The following is a 23954-nucleotide window of genomic DNA, read 5'->3' on the forward strand; positions in this document are numbered from 1 at the left end:
ATGCATGTGAGGAAATCAGGCTCATCCAGAGAGTGATGGCTTTGAATAAAAGTGAACATTAGATTGTTGTCAGATAGTGCCTTGAACATCATGCACTTCATTTTTATCTTTTTCAAATATTTTCTATTAAACATATGTTCATAACTACATTCTCTCAACCGCAGAACATCCATCTGGTTCTGCTGATGTGTGGCATAAGAACATGCACTGCATAGGTGCACTTATGCGAAGGAATACGGACATTCTGCGGTGGAGAGAATGTAGTTCCACAGGGGAGGGTTTAGTCCGTGTCCCATTCCTCAACTTCCGTGCCGGCTAATCCTGCTGAATCTCCAAACTGGGAGTGCACAGACTCCCATCTGCTGCAGGTAAGACACTGACTATTGATAAGTACCTTATACAACCCCACTTCAAAAAACCAGAGCTATCACTTTAAAGATAAGAGAAAGGGAACATAATGACACTAATGTACACTGCTCAAAAAAATAAAGGGAACACCTAAAAACACAATATAGACCTCGATGAATGAAATATTTCAGCTGAAAATATTTATTTATTAGACAGAGGAATGTTTAGAGCAAAATAACCTAAGAATGATCGATGGAAATCAAAATCATTAGCCCATTAAGGTCTGGATTCAGAATCATACTCAAAATCAAAGTGGAAAATGAGAACATAGGCTGATCCAACTTCTGTGGAAATTCTTCAAGACGGTTCAAAATGAGGCTCAGTAGTGTGTGTGGCCTCCATGTGCCTGTATGCACTCCCTACAACGTCTGGGCATGCTCCTGATGAGACGACGGATGGTCTCCTGAGGGATCTCCTCCCAGACCTGGATCAGGGCATCGGTCAACTCCTGGACAGTCTGTGGTACGACATCGCGTTGGCGTATGGTACGAGACATGATGTCCCAGAGGTGCTCGATTGGATTCAGGTCTGGGGAACGTGCAGGCCAGTCCATAGCATCAATGCCCTCGACATACAGGAACTGCTGACACACTCTGGCCACATGAGGACGAGCATTGTCATGCATGAGCAGGAACCCAGGGCCCACTGCACCAGCATATGGTCTGACAAGGGGTCTGAGGATCTCATCCCGATACCTAATGGCAGTCATGGTACCTCTGGCTAGCACGTAGAGGTCTGTGCGGCCCTCCAAGGATATGCCTCCCCAGACCATCACTGACCCACCGCCAAACCGGTCATGCTGGAGGATGTTGCAGGCAGCAGAACGTTCTCCACAGCATCTCCAGACTCTCTCACGTCTGTCACATGTGTTCAGTGTGAACCAGCTCTCATCTGTGAAGAGCACAGGGCGCCAATGGCGAATCTGCCAACCAAGATGTTCTCTGGCAAAGGTCAATCGGGCTGCACGGTGTTGGGCTGTGAGCACAGGCCCCAATTGTGGACGTCGGGCCCTCATACCATCCTCATGCATTCTGTTTCTCACTGTTTGAGCAGAAACCTGCACATTAGTGGCCTGTTGAAGGTCGTTTTGTAGGGCTCCGGCAGTGCTCCTCCTGTTCCTCCTTGCACAAAGGACCAGATAGCGGTCCTGCTGCGGGGTTGTTGTCCTCCTGCGGCCCCCTCCACGTCTCCTGGTATACTGGCCTGTCTCCTGGTACCTCCCCCAATGCTCTGGACACTGCTGGGAGACACATCAAATCTTCTTGCCACAGCAGGCATTGACGTGCCATCCTGGATGAGCTGCACTACCTGAGCAACTTCTGTAGGTTGCAGATACCGCCTCATGCCACCTCTAGTGGTGAGGGCACTAGCAAAATGAAAAACTAACCAAAGATCGGCCAGAAAAGATGAGGACAGGCAAATGGTCTGTGGCCACCACCTGCAAATCCATTCCTTTTATAGGGGTTGTCTTGCAAATTGTCTAATTTCCACCAGGTGGAAATTAGACAATTTACCAACAGGTGAAATTGATTCACAAATCAGTGTTGCTTCCTAACTGGACAGGTTGATATCTCAAAAGTGTGATTGACTTGGAGCTACATTGCATTGCTTATGTGTTCCCTTTATTTTTTTGAGCAGTGTACATTTTTCCATTTAGTTCAGTCAAAGCCTGCTGGGAGCACTTTAACCAATTTATGTGGAATTATTTTAATATTATAATTATTCAGCTTGATCAAAGTTTACTTCCTGCCATCCATGCTGTTTAATTCATTCCATTTTCATTTTTGGAAGTTATATTTAATAAAAACAAAATTCGACTCAGAATGTTATCTAGTGCCTTAAACATCATGCACTTTTATTTTTTCAAATATTTTCTGCTTTACACAAAATTCAATCAAACTTATGTTCATTTAAAGGCTACCTTGTATTGGGGTCTGTGTTGCTGTAAATTTCGGCACAAAATTTTTCACATTTACTGCAACTGAATATCGGCCCCAAATATTGGTTATCGGCCGCCATAACTTACGATAATCGATATCAGTATCAGTCCCCCCCCCCCCAAAAAAACAAAAAAACCATATCGGTCGACCCCTAATCATAGCATTGTAAGATGGTGACAGATTAAAATGATGGCCTTGGTCACTCTAGTGTTAACACTAGAACGACCAAGGCTGTCATTTTGACGGTTTTGGATTTTCGAAGTTTAATAAATGTGAAAAAAAAGGGAAAAAAAAGATAGGGACCTGGCATTCCGCGAGTGCGCCCAAAATTGCATATTTTTGCATTAAAATGAGTTTTAGATGAATTGCACACAAAAAAAGTTATGATAAGATCTACCTAAAATGACCATGAAACGTCAAAAAGACGGGTCGTATTTTGCGCATGATCGTGCACGTCATGTCACTACTTACAACGTGTGTTGGTCGCATCATCTCCTTCACAAAGTTCATTGCTCTGTCCTAGAAACACACTAGCGTTCTCCCGTGCAGAGTAATAGTCTGAACTTGATTTTTGATTATTGCCAACATGTCTGGTTACAGACGCCGTTTCCGACGCACCATGACTACCACTGTGGTGTTGCAGTATTTACTGGTGTTGGGACAGCGGCAATTTTAAATTGTTGAAAAATAGTATTAAAGTTGTTTAAAATGTTAATTTTGGTGTCAGTTGTTTCTTGACACATACTAACATATGCAGCGCATTAATATCTCAATTTGGTATTTATCTTGACAGAAAAAAGAGTTTATAAACCACGGTCGTTCTAGTAGTTTTTAAGTTCCGGTCATTGTTTGGGACTGTTTCAATATTTGTTTTCAGTTCTTTTTTTACATTTCACGTTTTTAGGGTGGCATGGTGGCGCAGTGGTTAGCACGGTCGCCTCACAGCAAGAGGTTCGTGGGTTCAAGCCCTGGGGTAGTCCAACTTTGGGGGTCGTCCCGGGTCGTTGTCTGTGTGGAGTTTGCATGTTCTCCCCGTGTCTGCATGGGTTTCCTCTGGGTGCTACGGTTTCCTCCCACAGTCCAAAGACATGTAGATCAGGCAAATCAGCCGTACCAAATTGTCCCTAGGTGTGAATGTGTGTGTCGGCCCTGTGATGGACTGGCGGCCTGTCCAGGGTGTCTCCCTGCCTGCCGCCTAAAGACTGCTGGGATAGGCTCCAGCATCCCTGCGACCCTGAGAGCAGGATAAGCGGTTTGGATAATGGACGGATGAATAGACATTTTATAAGCCTTGTTACGTTTGTTAGATTAGCAATACCTGTTTTCTGTTTTGTTTTTCAGGTAACAGTTTCGCATTTTCTATTTTGCTATTCAAGTTTGACCATGTCTCTCTGAAGTTTAAACTGTTTAAAAGTAGTACTGTAGTTGTTAAAATGTTAATTTTGGTGTCAATCATTTCGTAACAGACATACTAACATTTGCAATGCATTAATACCTCAACTGGGTATTTATCTTACAGAATGTAGTTTAAAAACCAGCCGAAATTTGACGGCCCCTGGTCGTTTTAGGTAGGAATGAAATCCCAGTCGTTCTAGTGTTAAACTGGTCGTTGGTTTCAGTTATGCAACTGTACTGTTTATAGGGGTCGTGATACCTGCAGTCAGTTTAGACTGAAGAGGTCACTTAGTTAAGTGATGAAACGTACCTGTCAATAAAAGTTGTATCCAGATGAACTGATTCAAACTTCTTTGATTTTCTTACCTGGGTTATTGAGCATGCATCGAGACATATTGGCTATGTTATTATTTGAATGTTTATGCAAACAAAAAGTGCATAGTGCTGCTATTTTTGTTTGTGGTTTTCAATATAAAACTTGAAAGTGATTTCAGTGTATGCATCAGTACTTTTTGAACATTTCCAACACATTTTAACAATACTGTGATAATACTCATTACTGTGATAATTTTGGTCACTATAATCATGACATAAAATTTTCATACCGTTTCATCTCTAGGCCTTCATATAAAAGTAGGACAATTTTAATCACTGTACCTGTTCTGAGATAGGGAAGCCAACTGAGCTTCAATCGCTGGAAGAGAATAATCTTTTAGAGATTGTAATTAAGGCAAAAGGGAGTGTGTGCCTGAAGAGTGTGTTTTTGACTTACACAGTGCGTCTCTCTCACTCTGTGATGCTAACTTCTTAGCATCTGGCTGATCTGAAAAGGAAGGAAACCGCAGTTAAGTGATACAATACAAGCGAAATAATGTGCACAACATTCTACTTGAATTTTAAACTGTACCTGCATCTTCCAGAGATCGTTTCTGTGCCAAGAATGGATAGCCCTCAGCTCCGCCATTGTTGCTCATTTGGGGGACAGCATCTCCTCCAATTTTTGCTGCAATCTGACAAAAAAGTAACCATATAAAGCACAACATGCAAAAGAAAAACAAATGTAAAACACATAAATCACAAGGAGGGTCTTAAGACTTGTAACATGTGGACCGCAACAGTTTAACAGCTACTAAGCTGATTCATTTGTGTGACTAATGTTTTAGGCATAGATCAAAACAGATGGCCAAAGTAGTAGTTAAGAGATCATAACATATTGCATCTATTGGTTATTCCTCTTACATTTCAGTACATCTGGTCCAGGTTAAGTAATCTTAATAACCATACTTAATTTCTACAAAGAGTTTGATAATCAAGAGGTTTGTGAGTGACCAAGAACGAAACCTGAACACCATCTTGATACAAAACTCAGAAAAGTGCACAAGACCTTGACAGAAACATGTAAATTCACAGAGAACTAACATTAACAACCAGGCGACTTTTCAGCAATCTGTAACAGTTCGCCTTATCCGTACTCATACGACCTCTCTTGTCATGGTGCAAATGACTGATTTTCGAAGTTTGCAAATAAATTTCGTAATCCGTCATAAGAAGCAGGAAGCTCACGTTGGTAAAACAGGTCTATCACTTCGTATACCAACGTGAGCTCCCTCGCTTGTTAACATTTGCTCTGCCAAACTATTTTACCAGACAAACATCTGCTGGGATTGACGTTAGCGTGGTTGTTTTATTAGCTACTGTGAAAACCGGGTTCACATTGCCCAGGGAACGTGCCCGCAGACTAACACGCTTTACGGCATTGATACAGCAAACCTGGTTAGCAGTACCAATGAAATCTATCGTTACCGAGTCCAGCTAGCAAGGCCGGGCCTTTCCATTGTGCACTGTTGCGCCGGTTAGCTTAGATCTTAGCAATACCGCCATGGGCACGGTAGCCAAAGTTAGAGACAAGCTAGCTGGTGTGCCAACAAGCTAGGTTAACCAGCTCGCCCCGTACTTACGACTCACCGTCTCACCCCGAGTAAACCAACCTACCTGTCTGGCTCGTTGTACGGCATCAGCAAAGGCATCCTTTTTAATTCCAGCATTGGCGCCATTGGCCGGCAAAGCCCCATACCCAGACATGCTGCTCTCGGTTGGACAGACACACAGCAGCGACTTCAGCTAAGTTTAGCCGAGGCGAGTTGCGCAGAAGCGGGAAAACGTGAGAAAGGACCAATGGGAGAGGATGAGGAATAAGTCTCCGTAGACATTCGCTTGGAAACCACGTGACCGACGAGGCCTGTCTAAGATTGACTATCTCGGCGAATGGCGTACAATCAATGTTTCAAAATGCCGTCCGATGCATAGGCAACTTCAAAAAGTCAGTGTCTGCAGCCGCAGCACGATCTAAACGACACAGCCAATTTACTACACGACACACCCACTTGGGGGGATAACAACATCAGAGGGTGAGTGTCGTCTAGTGGATTGGGTGTGTCGCGTAGTACTGCGACACTGGAGCTGGACCCTCTCAATTTTTGCGCAGTGGCGAGTGCAGCCACAATTATAGGTTAGTGGTTAGTTTAAGGTTAGATTCTTAACATTAAGCCTAATCTTGACCACTATCTAAAATTGTGTAACCTTTGGAATTAGGTACCACACAGGACACAATCATTACTTTTGGGGTTCTTTATTTGTTGTGTCATCACTCTAAATTGAATTGAGTAATTAAGTTCCACCTTTATGGTTTAGGCTGGAAGATTTAATGAAAAACAAATACAAAAAAATGAATGCATGAATGCCTTTATTTGTCATTGCACAGCTGTACAACAAAATCACGTGCAACTGCCCAGTGGTACAGACAAGATAAAACAAACAAATAAATAAAAGAATAAATAAAATATATACAAATAGACAAAATATAAATAGACACACATTTGCAGCACAATCAACATACAGATAATGTACGCGTAAGGGTAAAAACAAGTGTAAGTCAGTAGGAGCAAGACGGAATACCTATACGTGAATGAGAGGGAGGACAGTGGAATGGTCAGGATGCAAGGAGTGGAGGTGACGAAGGCATTTGAGTTTAAATACTCGGGGTCAACTGTGCAAAGTAACAGGGAGTGCAGTAGCGAGGTGAAAAAGAGAGTGCAGGCAGGGTGGAGTGGGTGGAGAAGAGTGTCAGGAGTGATTTGCGACAGAAGGGTACCAGCAAGAGTTAAAGGGAAGGTTTACAAGATGGTTGTGAGACCAGCTATGTTATATGGTTTGGAGACAGTGGCACTGACGAAAAGACAGGAGGTGGAGCTGGAGGTGGCAGCGTTGAAGATGCTAAGATTTTCACTGGGAGTGATAAAGAAGGACAGGATTAGGAACGATTATATTAGAGGGACAGTTCAGGTTGGATGGTTTGGAGACAAATCAAGACAGGCAAGATTGAGATGGCTTGGACATGTGTGGAGGAGAGATGCTGGGTATATTGGGAGAAGGATGCTGAATATGGAGCTGCCAGGAAAGAGGAAAAGAGGAAGGCCAAAGAGGAGGCGTATGAATGTGGTGAGGGAGGACATGCAGGTGGCTGGTGTGACAGACGAAGATGCAGAAGACAGGAAGAAATGGAAATGGATTATCCGCTGTGGCGACCCCTAAAGGGAGCAGCCGAAAGTAGTAGTAGTAGTAGTAGTAGTAGTAGTAGTAGTAGTAGTAGTAGTAGTAGTAGTAGTAGTAGTAGTAGAAACTCTTCTAAAGTCTGGAAGTACGGGTCTTGAAAGACCTATAGCGCCTCCCAGAGGGCAGCAGGGTGAAAAGGTGGTTGCCTGGGTGAGATGATTCCTTGATTATGTTTGTGGTCCGATGTAGGCAGTGGGATCTGTATGTCCTAAAGTGACGGTAGCTGTGTGCCTATGGTTTTCTGTGCTGACTTAATGACTCTCTGCAGAGCTTTCTTATCAGCCACAGTGCAACTGGCATACCACACTAAGATGCCACAAGTGAGTATGCTGTCTATGGAGCAGTACACCAGCAGCGGCTGGGACAAATTAACTCTCCTCAGTGTCCGTAGAAAGTAAAGTCGCTGCTGTGCCTTCTTCACTAGGGAAGTTGGACGGCCCATGTGAGGTCCTGAGAGATGTGTGTGCCAAGGAATTGAAGGTGGTTACCCTCTCCACTATGTCTCCTCTGATGTATAAGGGAGCAGGTTCCTCTTCCCGTAAAGTTGATGATGATCTCCTTTGTTTTGGAGGTGTTGAGTGCCACATTGTTACTGGAGCACCTTACTTACAGTTTGTGGACCTCATCCCTGTAGGCAGACTCATCGTCATTCTGTATTCGTCCCACCACAGTAACGTCATCTTCTAATTCTATTATGGTATTTGTACTGTGTGGGTTGGTGTGCAGTCATGTGTGTAAAGTGAATAGAGAAGAGGACTCAGCATGCAACCCTGTGGAGATCCAGTGCTGAGTGTTAGGGTCGATGATTGATGTGTCCCCAGCCTGACTGTTTGTGGACGATTTGTTAAAAAGTATTTTGTTCATCTGCATGTGGACTGGCTGACACCCAGCTCAAGCAGCAGCTTGATCACCACTCTGCTGGGGATTATTGTGTTGAGTGCAGAGCTAAAGGCTACGAACAACATCCTCACATACATATGTTCCCGGGTGCTCCAGATGTGCCAATGCAGTATGAAGAGTTGTGTTAATGGCGTCCTCTGTTGACCTGTTGGCTCTGTAGGCAAATTGGTGTTGATCCAGAGTGGGTGGGAGTGCGGATTTAATGTGTTTTCAGACCAGCCTCTCGAAACATTTCATTACAGTGGAGGTGAGTGCCACAGGTCTGTAGTCATTAAGGCTGCTGATAGCTGTTTTCTTAGGGACAGGCACAACAATGGCAGACTTAAAGCATTTGGAGACGGCGAGGTTAAAGATGTTGCTGAAAACCTCCGCCAGCTGATCCGCACAGTATCTGAGTGCCCTCCCTGGAATGCCGTCTGGGCCGGCGGCCTTCCTGGGATTGACACTGCAGAGCACTCTTCTGACATCATCTGTGCTCACATGAAGTGCCAGGCAGTTTGCGGTTGGTATCAGTGGAGTCTCCGTCTCCGTCTCATACATCTCGTAATGGGCAAAGAAGCGGTTGAGTTCCTTAACTAATGAGTCGCTGCTGCTGGTGCTAGTTGGGTCTTTGCTGCCTTTGTAGTTTGTGACGTGCTGAATGCCTTGCCATACACGCTGGGGGTCTCCCTCGCTGAGGTGTCCTTCAGTTTTCTGCCTGTAAGCTGCTTTTGCCTCCTAAGGACAGATACTGTATTCATCTTTCACATGATTGAGCTGTACTTGACAAAGACAGTAATTGTACAACCATCTGTGCATATTGGTTGATTTTGACAGTTGATTTTGTGTGACGCATGTCTTGCTTACTTCCGGGTTAACAAAGTGCGCAAATAAGCGCCGCATAAAGCTACACTGCGACTGCGCAGCGGCTCGTCTGGCTCCACTAAATCATGTGCTTTCCGAGAGAATGTATACGGAGACCTTTCCCTTTTTCCTTCCGCGTTTAAAGCAACCAAACACAGCTTCAGTGGGAGTGATCGTAGATGGGTTGCTTTAGCTCTGTCAATATCAACATGGGATTAAAATCGGGACTCAGTCGTTGAAAATGTGCGCAAGAAATGTGTAGTCACATTGTGACTGCGTAGTTGCATTTGTAAATGTGTATTCAGAAGCTTTAAATGTGCAGCTAGTCAGATTATGAATGTGTAGTCCTATTTGTAAGTATATTTTTATCTGTAGACCTGCAATTACAGCCCAATTCGGACGAGTAGTTTCTTAGGGCGAGGTTAGTTTTTTTTCACAGAACATATGGACTGCATTTATATAGCAGGTTTCTTGTCTACTGACCTCTCAAAGCGCTTTACAATGTATGCCTCACATTCATCCATTCACACACACATTCATACACTGATGGCGGAGGCTGCCATGCAAGGCGCCAACCTGCTCACCAGGAGCAGTTAGAGGTTCAGTGTCTTGATCAAGGGCACTTCGACACACTCTCTGGAGGAGCCAGGGATCGAATCAGTGACCTTCCGATTACTAGACGACCAACTCTACCTCCTGAGCCATGCCGCCCCATGTTCTGATGTCTAAGGATTCTTAAGTGTTTTAACACAATATTGTACCTTCATGTTCTCTGATAACACAAAATTAAGGCATCTTTTAAACTTTTATATTAGCAGGCTAACTGGGAGCTAGCACACTTAATGCTGTTGCATCTATTTCCACTCAGTTCTCACAAAAGACCTTGTCTTATTAATCCTACATAAATGAACGTTCAACTATGTTCAAGCTTTAAAACATTCAGTTGCTTTAGATGTGTGGATGTATCCAGCTTTTTAAAATTCAGTTAATTTTCAAATACATTTACATTGTTTGGCATAGAACAGGTTTCTTTAGGTTACATCCTGGAAACCAGCATGTGAATTTCAGCAAGCCCAAACATTTTGACCAGATGCTCACTTCAGTTTTCGTTCATATTATTCTCTTGCTGCAAAAACTCTAGATGGCATCTCATCTAATCTGAATCAAAATGAAGAAAAGAGCTCCAACATAGGCATACATAGAACATTCATACATACATAGAATACATAGAACATAGAAATGCCTAGTGATTTTAATACCATCCGAATCTTTACAGTCATTTCTTATCATCTCTTATACTAGTGGGCCTGATAGTTTTGTCCAGCAAAACTTAATTAAAATTAACAATGAACAACAAATGAAAAGTGCTCCTAGCACCTGAATTTTCTGAATAGTCTCCTTTTTGTTTCAATCATAATTTTATTCCATCCCAATCTCATCAAGCCTTTACTTCCATCCATTATCCAAACAGCTTATCCTGCCCTCAGGGTTGTGGGATGCTGGAGCCTATCCCAGCAGCCATTGAGCAGCAGACGGGGAGAAACCCTGGACAGGCCGTCAGTCCATCACAGGGCGTCCCGGCTGCGGCAGTTCCTGTGGCTGCCCCCCGAATTCGCTACATTTGTGTCAGAAGTGGGATGCGCTTCCCTAAGGAAGGGGGGTAGTGTAACGTGCATGGATAAGTAGGGTCGGACCCTTTAGTCAAGCGGTTAGCGATGTCTCCCGCGCTACGGGTTCACGTCCCGGCTGCGGCGGTTCCTGTGGTTGCCCCCTGAATTTTCTACAATATTTTTATGCTTTAATGAAACAACTTCCTGATTGTCTTTATGCATGGACTATAATCCAGGTAAGAAAATCACAGAAAGTATAATTAGTTCATCTGGACACAAAGTTTATTGAGAGAAATGTTTATCACTCATCTAAGTGACCTCTTCAGTCTCAACTGACTGCAGGTATCCCCACCTTTATAAACAATACTAGTCCATGGGCCAGAGCCCAAAATTTCCTATTTCGGTACACTCAAGGTGGCAAAACTTACTTATAATTTTTGAAAGGATCCATGTCTGTAGATGATATTTTGGTATGATAACCATTCCTGAGTGGCAGCTGTATCACAGTTATCAGCTCATGAAGTTAACCACCCCCTAAAGTAAATTGCATTTTAGACGCTGGTGCATATCCTGGTTTAGCCTCATGGTCAGGACATTTTTCAATGTTCTGTAATATTGTCTTTGGTATCATTTTAAAGGGGACCTTCTTAGCTTTCATTCAAGCCCTGTTGTGGATATTTCTCACAAATATAGAGGTCACTTGAGCTCTTCAACCCGTCAATAACACACATCTTTCTGCAATGTTCGCCTAAACTATATACTTTCTTTTAGCCCTGTGGCATCTAGGAATATCAGGGACACAAAACACAAAAACTGGAATACTCACAGGACTGTAAAGATTCAGGAAATGTATAATATACCCATACTATTTCATTGTGTGAGGTGATTGTGAACCTTAAATTAGAAGGGCATTATTACTAAGAAACTAACTAGACCAAAGCCAGTTAGTCCATGGGTCAGACCAGATATCGATATCACCCAAGGTGACACAACTTCACTGGTGCCATTTTATTTGGTACACTAACAGAAGTAAAATAATACATGATAACCTTTCCAAATGAGCAGCTATTTCATTTTTCTTTCAGGAAACCTGTTTCTCTGCCTCTCACGATTGTGTATTTGCCCAGATTTTTACAAATATAGCATTTCAACACCCCTGGTACTGATTAGCCTAGCTTAAACTCTGGGACAGTTCTTAGTTGGCCAACAACCAAGGATAACCAGTACTGTTCTTCCATTCATTGTGCTAAGCTAGGCTAACGTGCAGCCAGATAGCTTTCTACTAAACACATATAGAGGAAACTGGTATCTATCTTCTTGTCTCACTCTGGAGAAGATTGTAAGCTAATTTCCCATAGTGTTAGCATGTTCTTTTAATGTATATGTTAATATGATTAGTTAAAGTGGCTAAGAGGAACTTTCATCTTGTGTTGATTTTAGCGGCCTCATGTGGACAAAATACAGCTGTTGCATAGCAACTAGGTAATGTATCTATTTGTGGCTATGTAAGATAAATAATGGTAATATGACGCTGGTGAAGCAAAGTAAACTTTGTTTTAGTAGTGTTCATACACCTAAGTTACATGTATTTGTTTGTATGTGGCAGGTGAAAACTGACTGAATATGGCCACTGGTGAACAAGCAAGTTTTTACCCAATACCAAAGCGCCCACGGGTGGAGTGCATTATCCACTGTTCTGATGATACAGATAAGCTGGTTTCACTACAAAGTGTCGACTCATGGAGAACTCTGCTCAGGGCAGCTCAGATACGAAATCATGCACCAGTTTTGAAACTGGCAAAAGACATTCCTGAGGGACAGATTCCAGCAATCTACTACCACAGAAAGTGTCGCAGTATCTTCACTATGAAGCAAATTCTTGATGGCCTCCTTGCAAAAGAAAAGAAAAGTTGTGTCTCTGCTGAAGAGAAACAATCTAAGAGAGTAGCTCGACATGCTCCAAGTACATCTAGGACTTATGATGCAGAGTGCATATTTTGTCAGAAAAACAGCAAATATTCCAAGAGACAGAATACGAGAGAAGTACTGGTGCAGTGTCGAGAACTGCGAGCTGATGCAAAGATCAGGAGTGCAGCCACAAAGAAAAGGGACAGCAGAATCCTTGCCATTGTGAGTAGAGACCTTGTAGCAGCTGAAGGGCACTACCACAGGTCATGCTATAGACTTTACACCAAAGAAGAGGTTTCCAAAGGAGAGGTTGCCAGCAATGAAGATGATGATGCTGCAGCCCAGTATGAAGCTGCTGTGAATAAGGCATACAATGAGCTGTTCCTCTTCATCAGGATGGAGCTTTTTGGCAATCCTCAAGTGATGACAATGACTGATCTCTCTTCTAGACTGGTAGCTTCAATGAACTCCCAAGGCATTGCCCAAGTCAAGGAATCAACCAAGAAGCACATAAGGCGAAACCTGGAGAGTGAGTTTGCTGGAGCCTTGCAGATATTCCCTGATGAGAAAGGAAAATTCCTCCTCTATCCCGATAACTTGTCCATGAGGGAACTTGCCAAAGAAAATCAGTCTCTCAAAAGGGAGCTGCAGACCCTGAAAAGTGTCAGTGCACAAGATGTTATAGCCAAAGCAGCCATCAAATTGAGAACAGACATTAAAAGTCAAGATGTTCCTCAAACCTGGCCGCCTGAAGTCAAACCAGAAGCAGAATGTCCTACCATTCCAGAGTCGCTCATTATCTTCCTGTACTCTCTACTCACAGGCTCAAATGATCCTGATCATGCATCCCAGAGAGTGCAGTGCCTTCTGCAGTCATTTGGCCATGACATAGTATATGCAGTGACATGTGGAAATACCAAGCCTTCCAAGCACATTGTTCTGCCATTCAGTGTCAAATCGTTGACAGGAAATGTAGAGTTGATAAACATCCTCAACCGACTTGGTCACAGTGTGTCCTATTCACAGATGGAAGAGATCAACACTGCCCTGTGTCTCCAGAAACTCTCATCATCAGGGAGTGGCATTGCCCTTCCAGCTAACATCCATCCTGGCATATTCACAACTTTAGCCTGGGACAATATCGACCGTCTTGAAGAAACTGTCAGTGGTGAGGGAACATCTCACAGAGTCAATGGGATTGCTGTGCAAGCAAAGCCAGTCAACCCACTTCCTGTCCAACCCATGCCCACTGTTCCCAAAACAAAGAAGAGAAGCATTGATGGACCCCCACCAATGTTACCAACTTACAATGCTGGACAACAGGTAGGGCCACCACAAAGCAAAAAGTCAGATGCCGATACTGCAGCCAATACTAAGCTTGCCAGAGAGAAAAACCTTTTTTGGGTCCTAGCACGCATGTCACAACAAGAAGAACAGTCAGTCAGCAGCTGGACAGGCTTCAACATCCTGACTCGAGGAGAGATGACGGTCATCCCCGACAATATAGGCTATCTGCCTACCATCAATGCTCCAGCGACACAAATGTCTACTGTCAACGAGGTTTTTAACCAGTCACTGAGCATCATGCAGTGCTTAGGCCTGAGGAAGATTGTCTGTGTCTTTGACCAAGCCCTGTATGCGAAGGCTGTCGAGATCACATGGAAACACCATGACAAGTTCCATGATATCATCGTTAGGCTTGGGGTATTCCACACCATCTGCACACTGCTGGCAATAATAGGAAAGCGTTTCCAAGATGCTGGACTCAAAGACCTCTGCATTGAGTCTGGCATGATTGCAGAAGGCTCAATTGCTGGTGTTATGGATGGCCGCAAGTACAACAGGGCAGTGCGACTACACAAGCTCCTGTATGAGGCTCTCATGCGACTGACCTTGAATGGTTTCCTGTCCTGGTTGGAAGAAACTCACAGGAATGACATGGTTCACCTGAATGAGACACTGAAGACCATTGACAGCCTTGGGAAAGAAGTCTCACAACATGCTTTGAAGGAGGTCCTCGAGAACAGCTCTTGTACACGCATCATGGATCTATTTGAAGTCTACCGTGAGTTCCTTAGAGGTGGAAATGGCAGCCTCTCGAACTTCTGGATGTCCTATTTGGACATGGTTGAAATCTTGTTGGGGCTCATCCGAGCATCCAGAGAGGGAGACTGGATGCTACACTTGGCTAGCATTCGAGCAATGATCCCATGGTGCTTTGCTTATGACAGGATGAATTATGCACGCTACCTCCCCTACTACTACGCCCAGATGTCTGAGCTGCCCATCACACACCCAGATGTGTACACAGAATTCATGGAAGGAGGCTTCTCAGTCCAACTGGGCTCCACCAATCCCTTTGGCCGAATCCCTGTTGACCAAGCTATAGAAGAAACGGTGAACAAAGACACCCAAACAGCTGGAGGGACAAAGGGATTCAGCTTGAAGCCAGGAGCTGTGACCAAATATTATCTCACAGCTGAGTATAGAAGCATGTACCTCAGACAGCTGAGAGACCTGACAGGTCAAGGCAGGTGCAAATGGTCTCATCCAGATCTACAGAGTCCAAGGATCAAGAGAGATGAAGCAGATGTCCAGTCTCTCATGGACCTTATGGAGAATAACTGGCTCAATCCTATGTCCCCTGATGAGATTGATTTGGTTAGCCTCTCCACTGGCAACATGGCTCCACCTGATGTGACCATAGATCTCTTGAGAGCTCTTGAGAAAGGAGAAGAGGCCTACCAAGCATTCCAGCAAACAAGGTTAGATGCAGACCCACCACCTGTGAAATTCCACGACAAGATGACCAAGCAAAGTCTGAAAACATTCTCCAATGTCAGCACAAAACAAGCTCATGGAAAGAAAGCACAGGATGTGGTTCTGAAGGCAGATAGAAACCTTTTCAGTCACATGATCCTGGTGGCTGAAAGCAGGAAGGTGAATCTGAAGGATGTCCTTGCCTACCCATTGGGCCCACTACCATGGGCACTGGCAAATGCTGATGGGTCCTTACGAAAAACAAACAAAGCTGCACTTGCCAGAGAGCTTGAAAAGAATGTATCTCCTGCAGAAGACATACCAATCCCATCTACTTCCATCATTGATGGGATGAGCCTGGTCCAAAAAATGAATGGCAACAACAAAACCTTTGCACAGGTGGCAGAGTCAGCCTTGACCCAGGTCCTCCATGAGGGAGCACAGAGTGGGAGGATTGATGTTGTTTTTGATGTCTATCACCAGACTTCGATCAAAGATGCTGAACGACTGAACCGGGGTGGAGACATCACTCTCCAGTACAAGAATCTTGCAGGGGGACACCACGTCCAGCAGTGGAGAAAATTTCTGTGCAGTTCCTCCAACAAGACCAGTCTCATCAAGTTTCTGGTGGAAGAGTGGAAACTCCCATGATACAGAGCTATGCTGCATGGCAAGGTGTTGTACATGACCTGTGAGGAAACCTGCTACAAGTTGACAGAAGATGGGTGTGAGGAAGCAGCAGAACTGCACTCCACACATGAAGAAGCTGACACCCGTCTGCTCCTGCATGCATTGCATGCAGCAAATGCGGGCTCAAAGTCAGTTATCATCACAGCTGAGGACACTGATGTCATGGTGCTTTGTCTTGGCTTCCAGAAGGACATCACCTGTCCCATCTACCAGAAGTGTGGGACTCAGAACCGCACACGGTTTGTCGACATCACCAAACTGGCAAGTTCACTTGGAGACAGCATCTGTGACAGCCTAATTGGCTTACATGCCTTCACAGGCTGTGACACTGTCTGTGCATTCGCTGGTCGAGGGAAGCTGAATGCCCTGAAGATAGTGAGAAAGCACACTTCCTGCCAAGAGACTTTTAGTCAACTGGGAAAGACATGGAATGTGAGTGATGAGCTGTTCCAGAAAATTGAGCAGTTCACCTGTCGGATGTATGTTGCTAATAGCAGCACTGCTGAGGTGAACAAACTGCGTTACCAGCTCTTCTGCACCAAAAGGGGAGAGGTTGAGTCCAGCCAGCTGCCACCATGTAGAGACTGTCTCTTTATGCATGTTCAACGAGCCAACTATCAGGCAGCAATATGGAAGTGCTGTCTGCAGGCTAACCCTGTGGTGCCAAGCCCTACTGAGTATGGATGGACAGACGATGAAGGCAAGCTGGCCATTTACTGGATGCGCTCCCCACCTGCACCAGATGTGGTCTTAGAAATGCTAACATGCAAGTGTGTGCATTCATGCAAAATGCCAAGCTACATGTGCCTGTCAAATGGACTTCCATGCACAGACATGTGCAGGTTACAGACCTGCAGTAACCAAAAACAGCAGGATGGTCCAGAACTGGACTTTGAACTTGGGGAGTCAGATGATGAGAGAAACGAGCAGTTTGATGAATGACAGTGTGATGATTCTGATGGTATTACTGTGGTAGTAGTCTATTGATGCACAGGATGTTGATTCTGGACTTGGTTACCCAGAGCTTGATAACAATAATGTAACCATATTCACATATACCCATTACCCTACCCATTACCATTACATATACCCACTAATGATATGGGATTACATGTATCATTGACTAAGTATATGTAAATGTCAATGTTGTTTAAAATATTAAAATAGTTCATTGCCTCACTATGGTATTCCTTTTTATCATGTATTTTGATTGTGTATTTAAACAAATGTATAGAGACCAGTTTGTGACCTAACTGGCTTTGGTCTAGTTCTCATTTAAGGCTCACAGTCACCTCACACAATGAAATAGTATGGGTATATTATACATTTCCTGAATCTTTACAGTCCTGTGAGTATTCCAGTTTTTGTGTTTTGTGTCCCTGATATTCCTAGATGCCACAGAGCTAAAAGAAAGTATATAGTTTAGGCGAAAATTGCAGAAAGATGTGTGTTATTGACGGGTTGAAGAGCTCAAGTGACCTCTATATTTGTGAGAAATATCCACAACAGGGCTTGAATGAAAGCTAAGAAGGTCCCCTTTAAAATGATACCAAAGACAATATTATAGAACATTGAAAAATGTCCTGACCATGAGGCTAAACCAGGATATGCACCAGCGTCTAAAATGCAATTTAGTTTAGCGGATGGTTAACTTCATGAGCTGATAACTGTGATACAGCTGCCACTCAGGAATGGTTATCATACCAAAATATCTACAGACATGGATCCTTTCAAAAATTATAAGTAAGTTTTGCCACCTTGAGTGTACCGAAATATCGTCTGGCCCATGGACTGTACTGCGGCTTAACGCATAACAAAACATAATTTGGTGATGGGAGACATTTGATTGTTGATGTTTACCGTAAACCCAACACATACTGACTGATCAGTACTTAAGGTTTGACTCTCTCTCATCATCCACTGGAGCACAAACTAGGAGTCATCAGGATGCTGTATCACCGAGCTGACAATGTCCCCACCGACACAGTGGCTGGGGAAGGGGAGAAATCCCACATTAAACAGACCTCGGTTAAGTGTGATTATCCTAACTGGGCATTTGTCAAAGCCAGGAAGATGCCCAAACAGTGCACCTGCCAATCGAAGAGAGGAGAAGGACGACAGCTGCCTAAGCGTAAACCAGTGGTGATTCCGTATGTGGCGGGAGTGTCAGGAAAGCTGAGACACATATTTTCCAAACACCGCATCTCGGTTGCTTTAAAACCCAAAACATTCTGCACCAGAAGTTGGTTCACCCCAAGGATTGGGTCCCCCGGCACAAACAGAGCAATATAGTGTATGCTGTTAAGTGCCGGGAAGATTGTCACGAATTGTACATTGGGGAAACCAAACAGATGTTGGCCAAGGGGATGGCACAATACAGAAGATCTAACACTTCAGGCCAGGACTCCGCAGTCTGCACCCATCTACAGGCCAGTGGCAACTCTTTCAAGGATGAGGATGTGCGCATCCTTGATAGGGAGGAATGCTGGTTTAAACGGGGTGTCAGAGAGGCCATCTATGTTAAGAGGGAACAACCATCACTGAACTGAGGGGGAACAGATGTGCTCTTAGTACATCTGTCACCATCTTACAATGCTGTGATTGCAACCATTCTTAAAGCCTATGTGAATAGTACACATGGCCATTGAAAAGTCACAGCAATTTGTATATGAAATCGATCGTTTCAGTCGTTATGCCATTGTATTGTTTATATTGTGTAAGAATACAATTCATGTAAGAATACAATGACAAATAAAGTGGCTTTCTTAAAAAAAAAAGTGGCCCAGTGGTTAGCACTGTTGCCTCACAGCAACAAGATCGTGGGTTTGAACCCCAGGTCATCCTAGATCCTTTCTGTGTGGAGTTTGCATGTTCTTCCTGTGTCTGTGTGGGTTTCCTTTGGGTCTTGTTTCCTCCCACCATCAAAAAGAGATCCATGTAAGGGTTAATACTCCTGCCTGTTCCCCTGACCAAGGCAATGGCAAGGAGAACTAGAGTTGGTCCCCAGGCACTGCAGCTGCCCACTGCTCATATACAATAGGATGGGTTAAATACAGAGAACAAATTGTAAAAATACAATGACAAAATAAAGTGGATTTCTTTCTTCTTTCTAAGGCTGGGGATACCTGCAGTCAGTTGAGACTGAAGAGGTCACTTACATGAGTGATAAAATGTTTCTCTCAATAAATGTGACCAGATGAGCTGATTCAACTTTCTGTGAATTTCCTGATTCTAAACATCTTATTTCAAAATCAGGACTGGCTCTAAACTATTTGCTGCCCTGAGCGAAGTTGTGTGAGGCTGTATACTTACCGTTTTATCTACTACTACTTTTGGCTGTGGTAATGGAGTCCAAGGCCTCAGCCCTCTCCTGGGAAAAGTCCTGCGTTTCAAATCTGAGATGAAAGTCATTCAGATTATCAACTCTGTCCTGTTCATCCAGAGATAAACTACTACTACTTTCAGCTGCTCCTGTTAGGGGTCGCCACAGCAGATCGGTTTCCATTTCTTCCTGTCCTCTGCATCCTCCTCTGTCACAAGAGCCACCTACATGTCCTCCCTCACTTCCATAAAAATCCTTTTTGGCCCTTGTTACAGCTTAACTAAGACCAAACAATTAAGATCCAAAAGGTGCCGCAAGAGCTGTACCCATAAGAAAGCCACTAAAGAAAATGGTTCAGTCACCATTACCATATAATTATGGGTTTATTTACAACTTGAACACATGTTCCAACATACACCAAATACAACTGTGCATAAAGAACAACATACAGAACCAAACAGCAAACTCATGGATAACTAAGGCAGGGCGGTGATAAGGGCAAACTATGATGACTGAAGATGAATAAACTAGCCAGTCAGACTAGCTTGGTCTAGTCAGAAAGGCACAAACTGATGAAGCCTCTTGGATGAGAGGCGAAACGTCTTCACGTATATATACCAAGTCCAGTTGCACTCGATTAAATTCCTTTGGATAAGATGAATAAACTAAACACAAACAGACAAGGGAAACAATACTCAATGCCCTGCCTGGCAAAGCCAAATAAAAATGAAAGGGGGGTACTAACCCCAAAATCAAAAAGGGATCTAGAACATAAGCATGAGTGCCAGGCAAAAGTTAACTAAGAAGTTCACAAAAAAAAAATCAAACAAACAGCATTCAGAAATGTGAGGGGACCTCTCCATGTCCATGGACTTGTGAGATTCTTTTATAGGAGTCAGTAGGGGAAGGCCTTAGGTGCAGCCCGTCCGCAATCAGTGCAGCAATCAGCACCACTTCACTGGCTCCGCCTTCTCAGGCACCACCTCAGATGACAGAATGGGCAGGGGCCTAACACCTCCACCCATAAGACATTAAATGATGCACTGCACACAAAAGAAACAAATGCAGCAATTTAATGTAAAATCAAAAAGCACCAAAAACAAATAAACCCGCTTAATGTTTACCCTCACTTGGAGAACGGGGTAACTTCTGATGACCAGGCGCAGCATGAGGGTCCTCGATCCACTCACCAGGCAGGAAACAGGAACACCAACCAAGGCAGGAAACGGGAACTTGAGCACCCCCAGCAGGACCAGAATCAGGAACCTCTTGATCCACCCGTCAGGACTTGAGCAAGGAACCGGGAACAACATCACAGCCAACGAGAGACAGGGGCAACAAACAGCTGAGTAGGTGTAGACCAACAGTAGAGAACAGGAAATGGTCACAGCAGCAGCCACTTGCCTTGAGCCACCCCCAATACGATATATTAGGGGAAGGCACAGATGATAGTCAGGCTGTTAAGACACCTGACCACAGGTGCAGGGACCCCAGCATCGTCTCCAGCAGCATACTCCAGGAACAGAAGAGGCAGGAAACAGATGAGGTAAAAAAAAAATTTTTTTTTTTAAAAACCCTCAAAAATCCCTGACTCAAACTTGGGACAGAGCGTCCACAAGGATGTTATCATGACTTCTCATATGCTGGATGGTGAGAGGGAAAGTCTGTAGAAAAAGACTCCATTGCAACAGTCTCTGATTAGTGTTGCCAATCCGCTGGAGAAAAACCAGAGGATTATGATCGGTGTAAACGAGAAAGGAGCTGGACCCACTCAGGTAGACTTCAAAATGCTGTACAGCTAGAACCAAAGCTAGAGCCTCTTTTTCCAGTCAGAGTAGTTCTTCTGATGCTTATTGAACTTCTTGGAGAAGAAGCAAACGGGGTGTTCCACCCCACTTTGGTCATCCTGCAGTAGTACGGCACCAGCACCAAAATCACTGGCATCAACAGCTAACTTAAAAGGACTGTAGAAGTTAGAAGCATTCAAAACGGGTGTGTTGACTATCAAAGACTTGGCCCCCTCGAATGCCTGTTGACATTTCTCTGTCCAAATAAAAGGAGCCCTGGCCCTCAGCAAATCAGTTATGGGAGTGATAACATCTGAAAAGTTATTACAGAAGGATCTATAACAATCAGCCCCTATATGACCAAGCTTCTTGCAATAGAAGCACACGTTTGCCCTTTAGACCAAACTCCTTATAGTTAGCCCATTTCTGTGGGAACCTGGCTGACTAACTCTCGCTGAGGGGGTTAAAGGTTTAGATGGGTCCTTAGCTGACCTATCAGGATGCAAGCTGGACCTCTCAGAACAAACAAACATTCTAGTGGGTGAAGATGTACTCGTCTGCCAGAGCAGCAGCAGCAGCAGCAGACACCTGATGCATTTCCTGCTCATTTAGGTAAATGGCAACGGCCTCCGGGAGGCAGTTCTTGAACTCCTCCAAAATAATCAGATCTCTGGGCTTAGCAAAGTTTTTAACTTTAAGGGATAGGCACCACCTATTAAACAAGTTCTCTTTCTCGCGCACAAACGCCACATAAGTCTGGCCATCGGCTTTCTAAAACGCCTAAACTTCTGCCGGTAGGCCTCCGGTACAAGCTCATAAGCCATCAAAACTGCTTTCTTAACAGTATCAAATCCAGACTGTCTGCTGAAGACAAAGAAGAATAAACTTGCTGGGCTTTTCCAGTCAACACACACTGCAACAGCAGAGTCCAATATTTCTTAGGCCAAGCTAATCAAAAAGGGATCTAGAACATAAGCATGAGTGCCAGGCAAAAATTAACTAAGAAGTTTACAAAATCAACCAAACAGCATTCAGCAATGTGAAGGGGCCTCTCTATGGCCTTGTGAGCTTCTTTTATAGGAGTCAATAGGGGAAGGCCTCAGGTGCAACCCGTCCGCAATCAGTGCAGCAATCAGCTCCACTTCACTGGGTCCATCTTCTCAGGCACCACCTCAGATGACAGAATGGGCAGGGGCGTAACACTTTCCTCTTTTCCTCTTCCCTGGCGCCTCCATATTCAGCATCCTTCTCCCAATATACCCAGCATCCCTCCTCCACACATGTCCAAGCCATCTCAATCTTGCCCCTCTTGCTTTGTCTCCAAACTGTTCAACCTAAGCTTTCCCTCTAACATACTCATTCCTGATCCTGTCCTTCTTTGTCATTATCCATCCCCTGCCTCCAGCTCGTCTAAAACCCAGCTGCTAACAAATTTCAAGAGACATGACCACATCACTCCCATTCTTACAATGCATCACTGGCTACCTTTTAGGTATAGGATTGATTTTAAAATTTTACTAATTACTTTGAAAGCCTGACATGGCCTTGGTCCTACATATATTACTGCTCTACTCACACCTCATGGGCCTGGCTGCTGTCTCCACTCCTCAGGCAGGTCCTTTTTAACTGTTCCCTCAGCCAGCCTCATTACTAAAGGTGACCAGGCATTTTTTGTAAGAGCCCCACAGCTGTGGAACTCCCTACCTGAGGAAATTAGGCTAGCAAACTCACTGCCTTCTTTTAAATCACTTATTAAAACTTACTTTTACAGGAAGGCTTTTCAATTGTAAATCCATTGTTGCCCACATTTTTTATATTATTTATAGCTTATACTTTCATAATTTTACATTTTTAATTCTATATTTTTCTTTCATCACCTTATTCGAATTGTTTTTTTTTTCTTCCATAATCCTTGCTTTATCGCCTCTAATTCTCTGTGTTTTAATTATGCGCTTGTGATTTTATCCTGACCATGTTTTACCTTGTTCCGTGGAGCAGATCTGGCATTATGGTCTATATTTTTATTGTATTTTGTTATTTTATCTTGACTATGTGCATTATTTTATCCTGTTCCTGTTGTGTAAGGTACCTTGTAAAGTTGTTTAGAAAGGTGCGATATAAATAAAGTTTATTATTATTATCGTCACTCCCAATGAAAATCTTAAAATCTTCATCTCTGCCGCCTCCAGTTCCGCCTCCTGTCTTTGCGTCAGTGTCATCATGGTCTCACTACCATCTTGTAAACCTTTCCTTTAACTTTTGCTGGTACCCTTCTGTTGCAAATCACTCCTGACACTCTTCTCCACCCACTCCACCCTGCCTGCACTCTCTTCTTCACCTCTCTTCCGAACTCCCCATTACTTTGCACAGTTGACCCCAAGTATTTAAACTCATACGCCTTCATCATCTCTACTCCTTGCATCCTCACCATTCTGCTGTCCTCCCTCTCATTCATGCATAGATATTCCGTCTTGCTTGTACTGACGTTCATTCCTCTTCTTTCCAGTGCATACCTCCACCTCTCTAGGCTCTCCTCAACCTGCTCCTTACTGTTGCTAAAGATCACCATGTCATCCGCGAACATCATAGTTCATGGAGACTCCTGCCTGATCTCATCCGTCAACTGTCCATCACCATTACAAACAAGAAAGGGCTCAGAGCCGATCCTTGATGTAATCCTACCTCCACCTTGAACCCATCCTTCATTCATACTGCACACCTCACCATACTTATCCTGCACCACTCCTACATACTTCTCTGCCACTCCCTCATACAATAC

The 23954-nt window shown here is 44.0% G+C and overlaps 1 protein-coding gene across 4 annotated transcripts in view; it reads right to left on the bottom strand.

Annotated features, from left to right (window-relative positions):
* The window catches only part of khsrp (KH-type splicing regulatory protein), a 53755-nt gene extending 47881 nt beyond the window's left edge, over nucleotides 1-5874 (bottom strand). For all 4 annotated transcript variants that reach the window (XM_056279634.1, XM_056279632.1, XM_056279633.1 and 1 more), the window contains exons 1-4: nucleotides 5736-5874; nucleotides 4651-4753; nucleotides 4516-4566; nucleotides 4401-4437 (exon numbers count right to left, since the gene is read on the bottom strand). In XM_056279634.1, coding sequence (XP_056135609.1) covers nucleotides 4401-4437; nucleotides 4516-4566; nucleotides 4651-4753; nucleotides 5736-5825 — 281 coding nt within the window. In that variant the 5' untranslated portion in view covers nucleotides 5826-5874. The remainder of the gene's footprint in view (nucleotides 1-4400; nucleotides 4438-4515; nucleotides 4567-4650; nucleotides 4754-5735) is intronic.
* Between the last annotated feature and the right edge of the window lie 18080 nt (nucleotides 5875-23954).

The sequence above is a fragment of the Lampris incognitus genome, chromosome 5 (genome assembly GCF_029633865.1).
Source record: "Lampris incognitus isolate fLamInc1 chromosome 5, fLamInc1.hap2, whole genome shotgun sequence".
Classification (NCBI taxonomy): domain Eukaryota; kingdom Metazoa; phylum Chordata; class Actinopteri; order Lampriformes; family Lampridae; genus Lampris; species Lampris incognitus.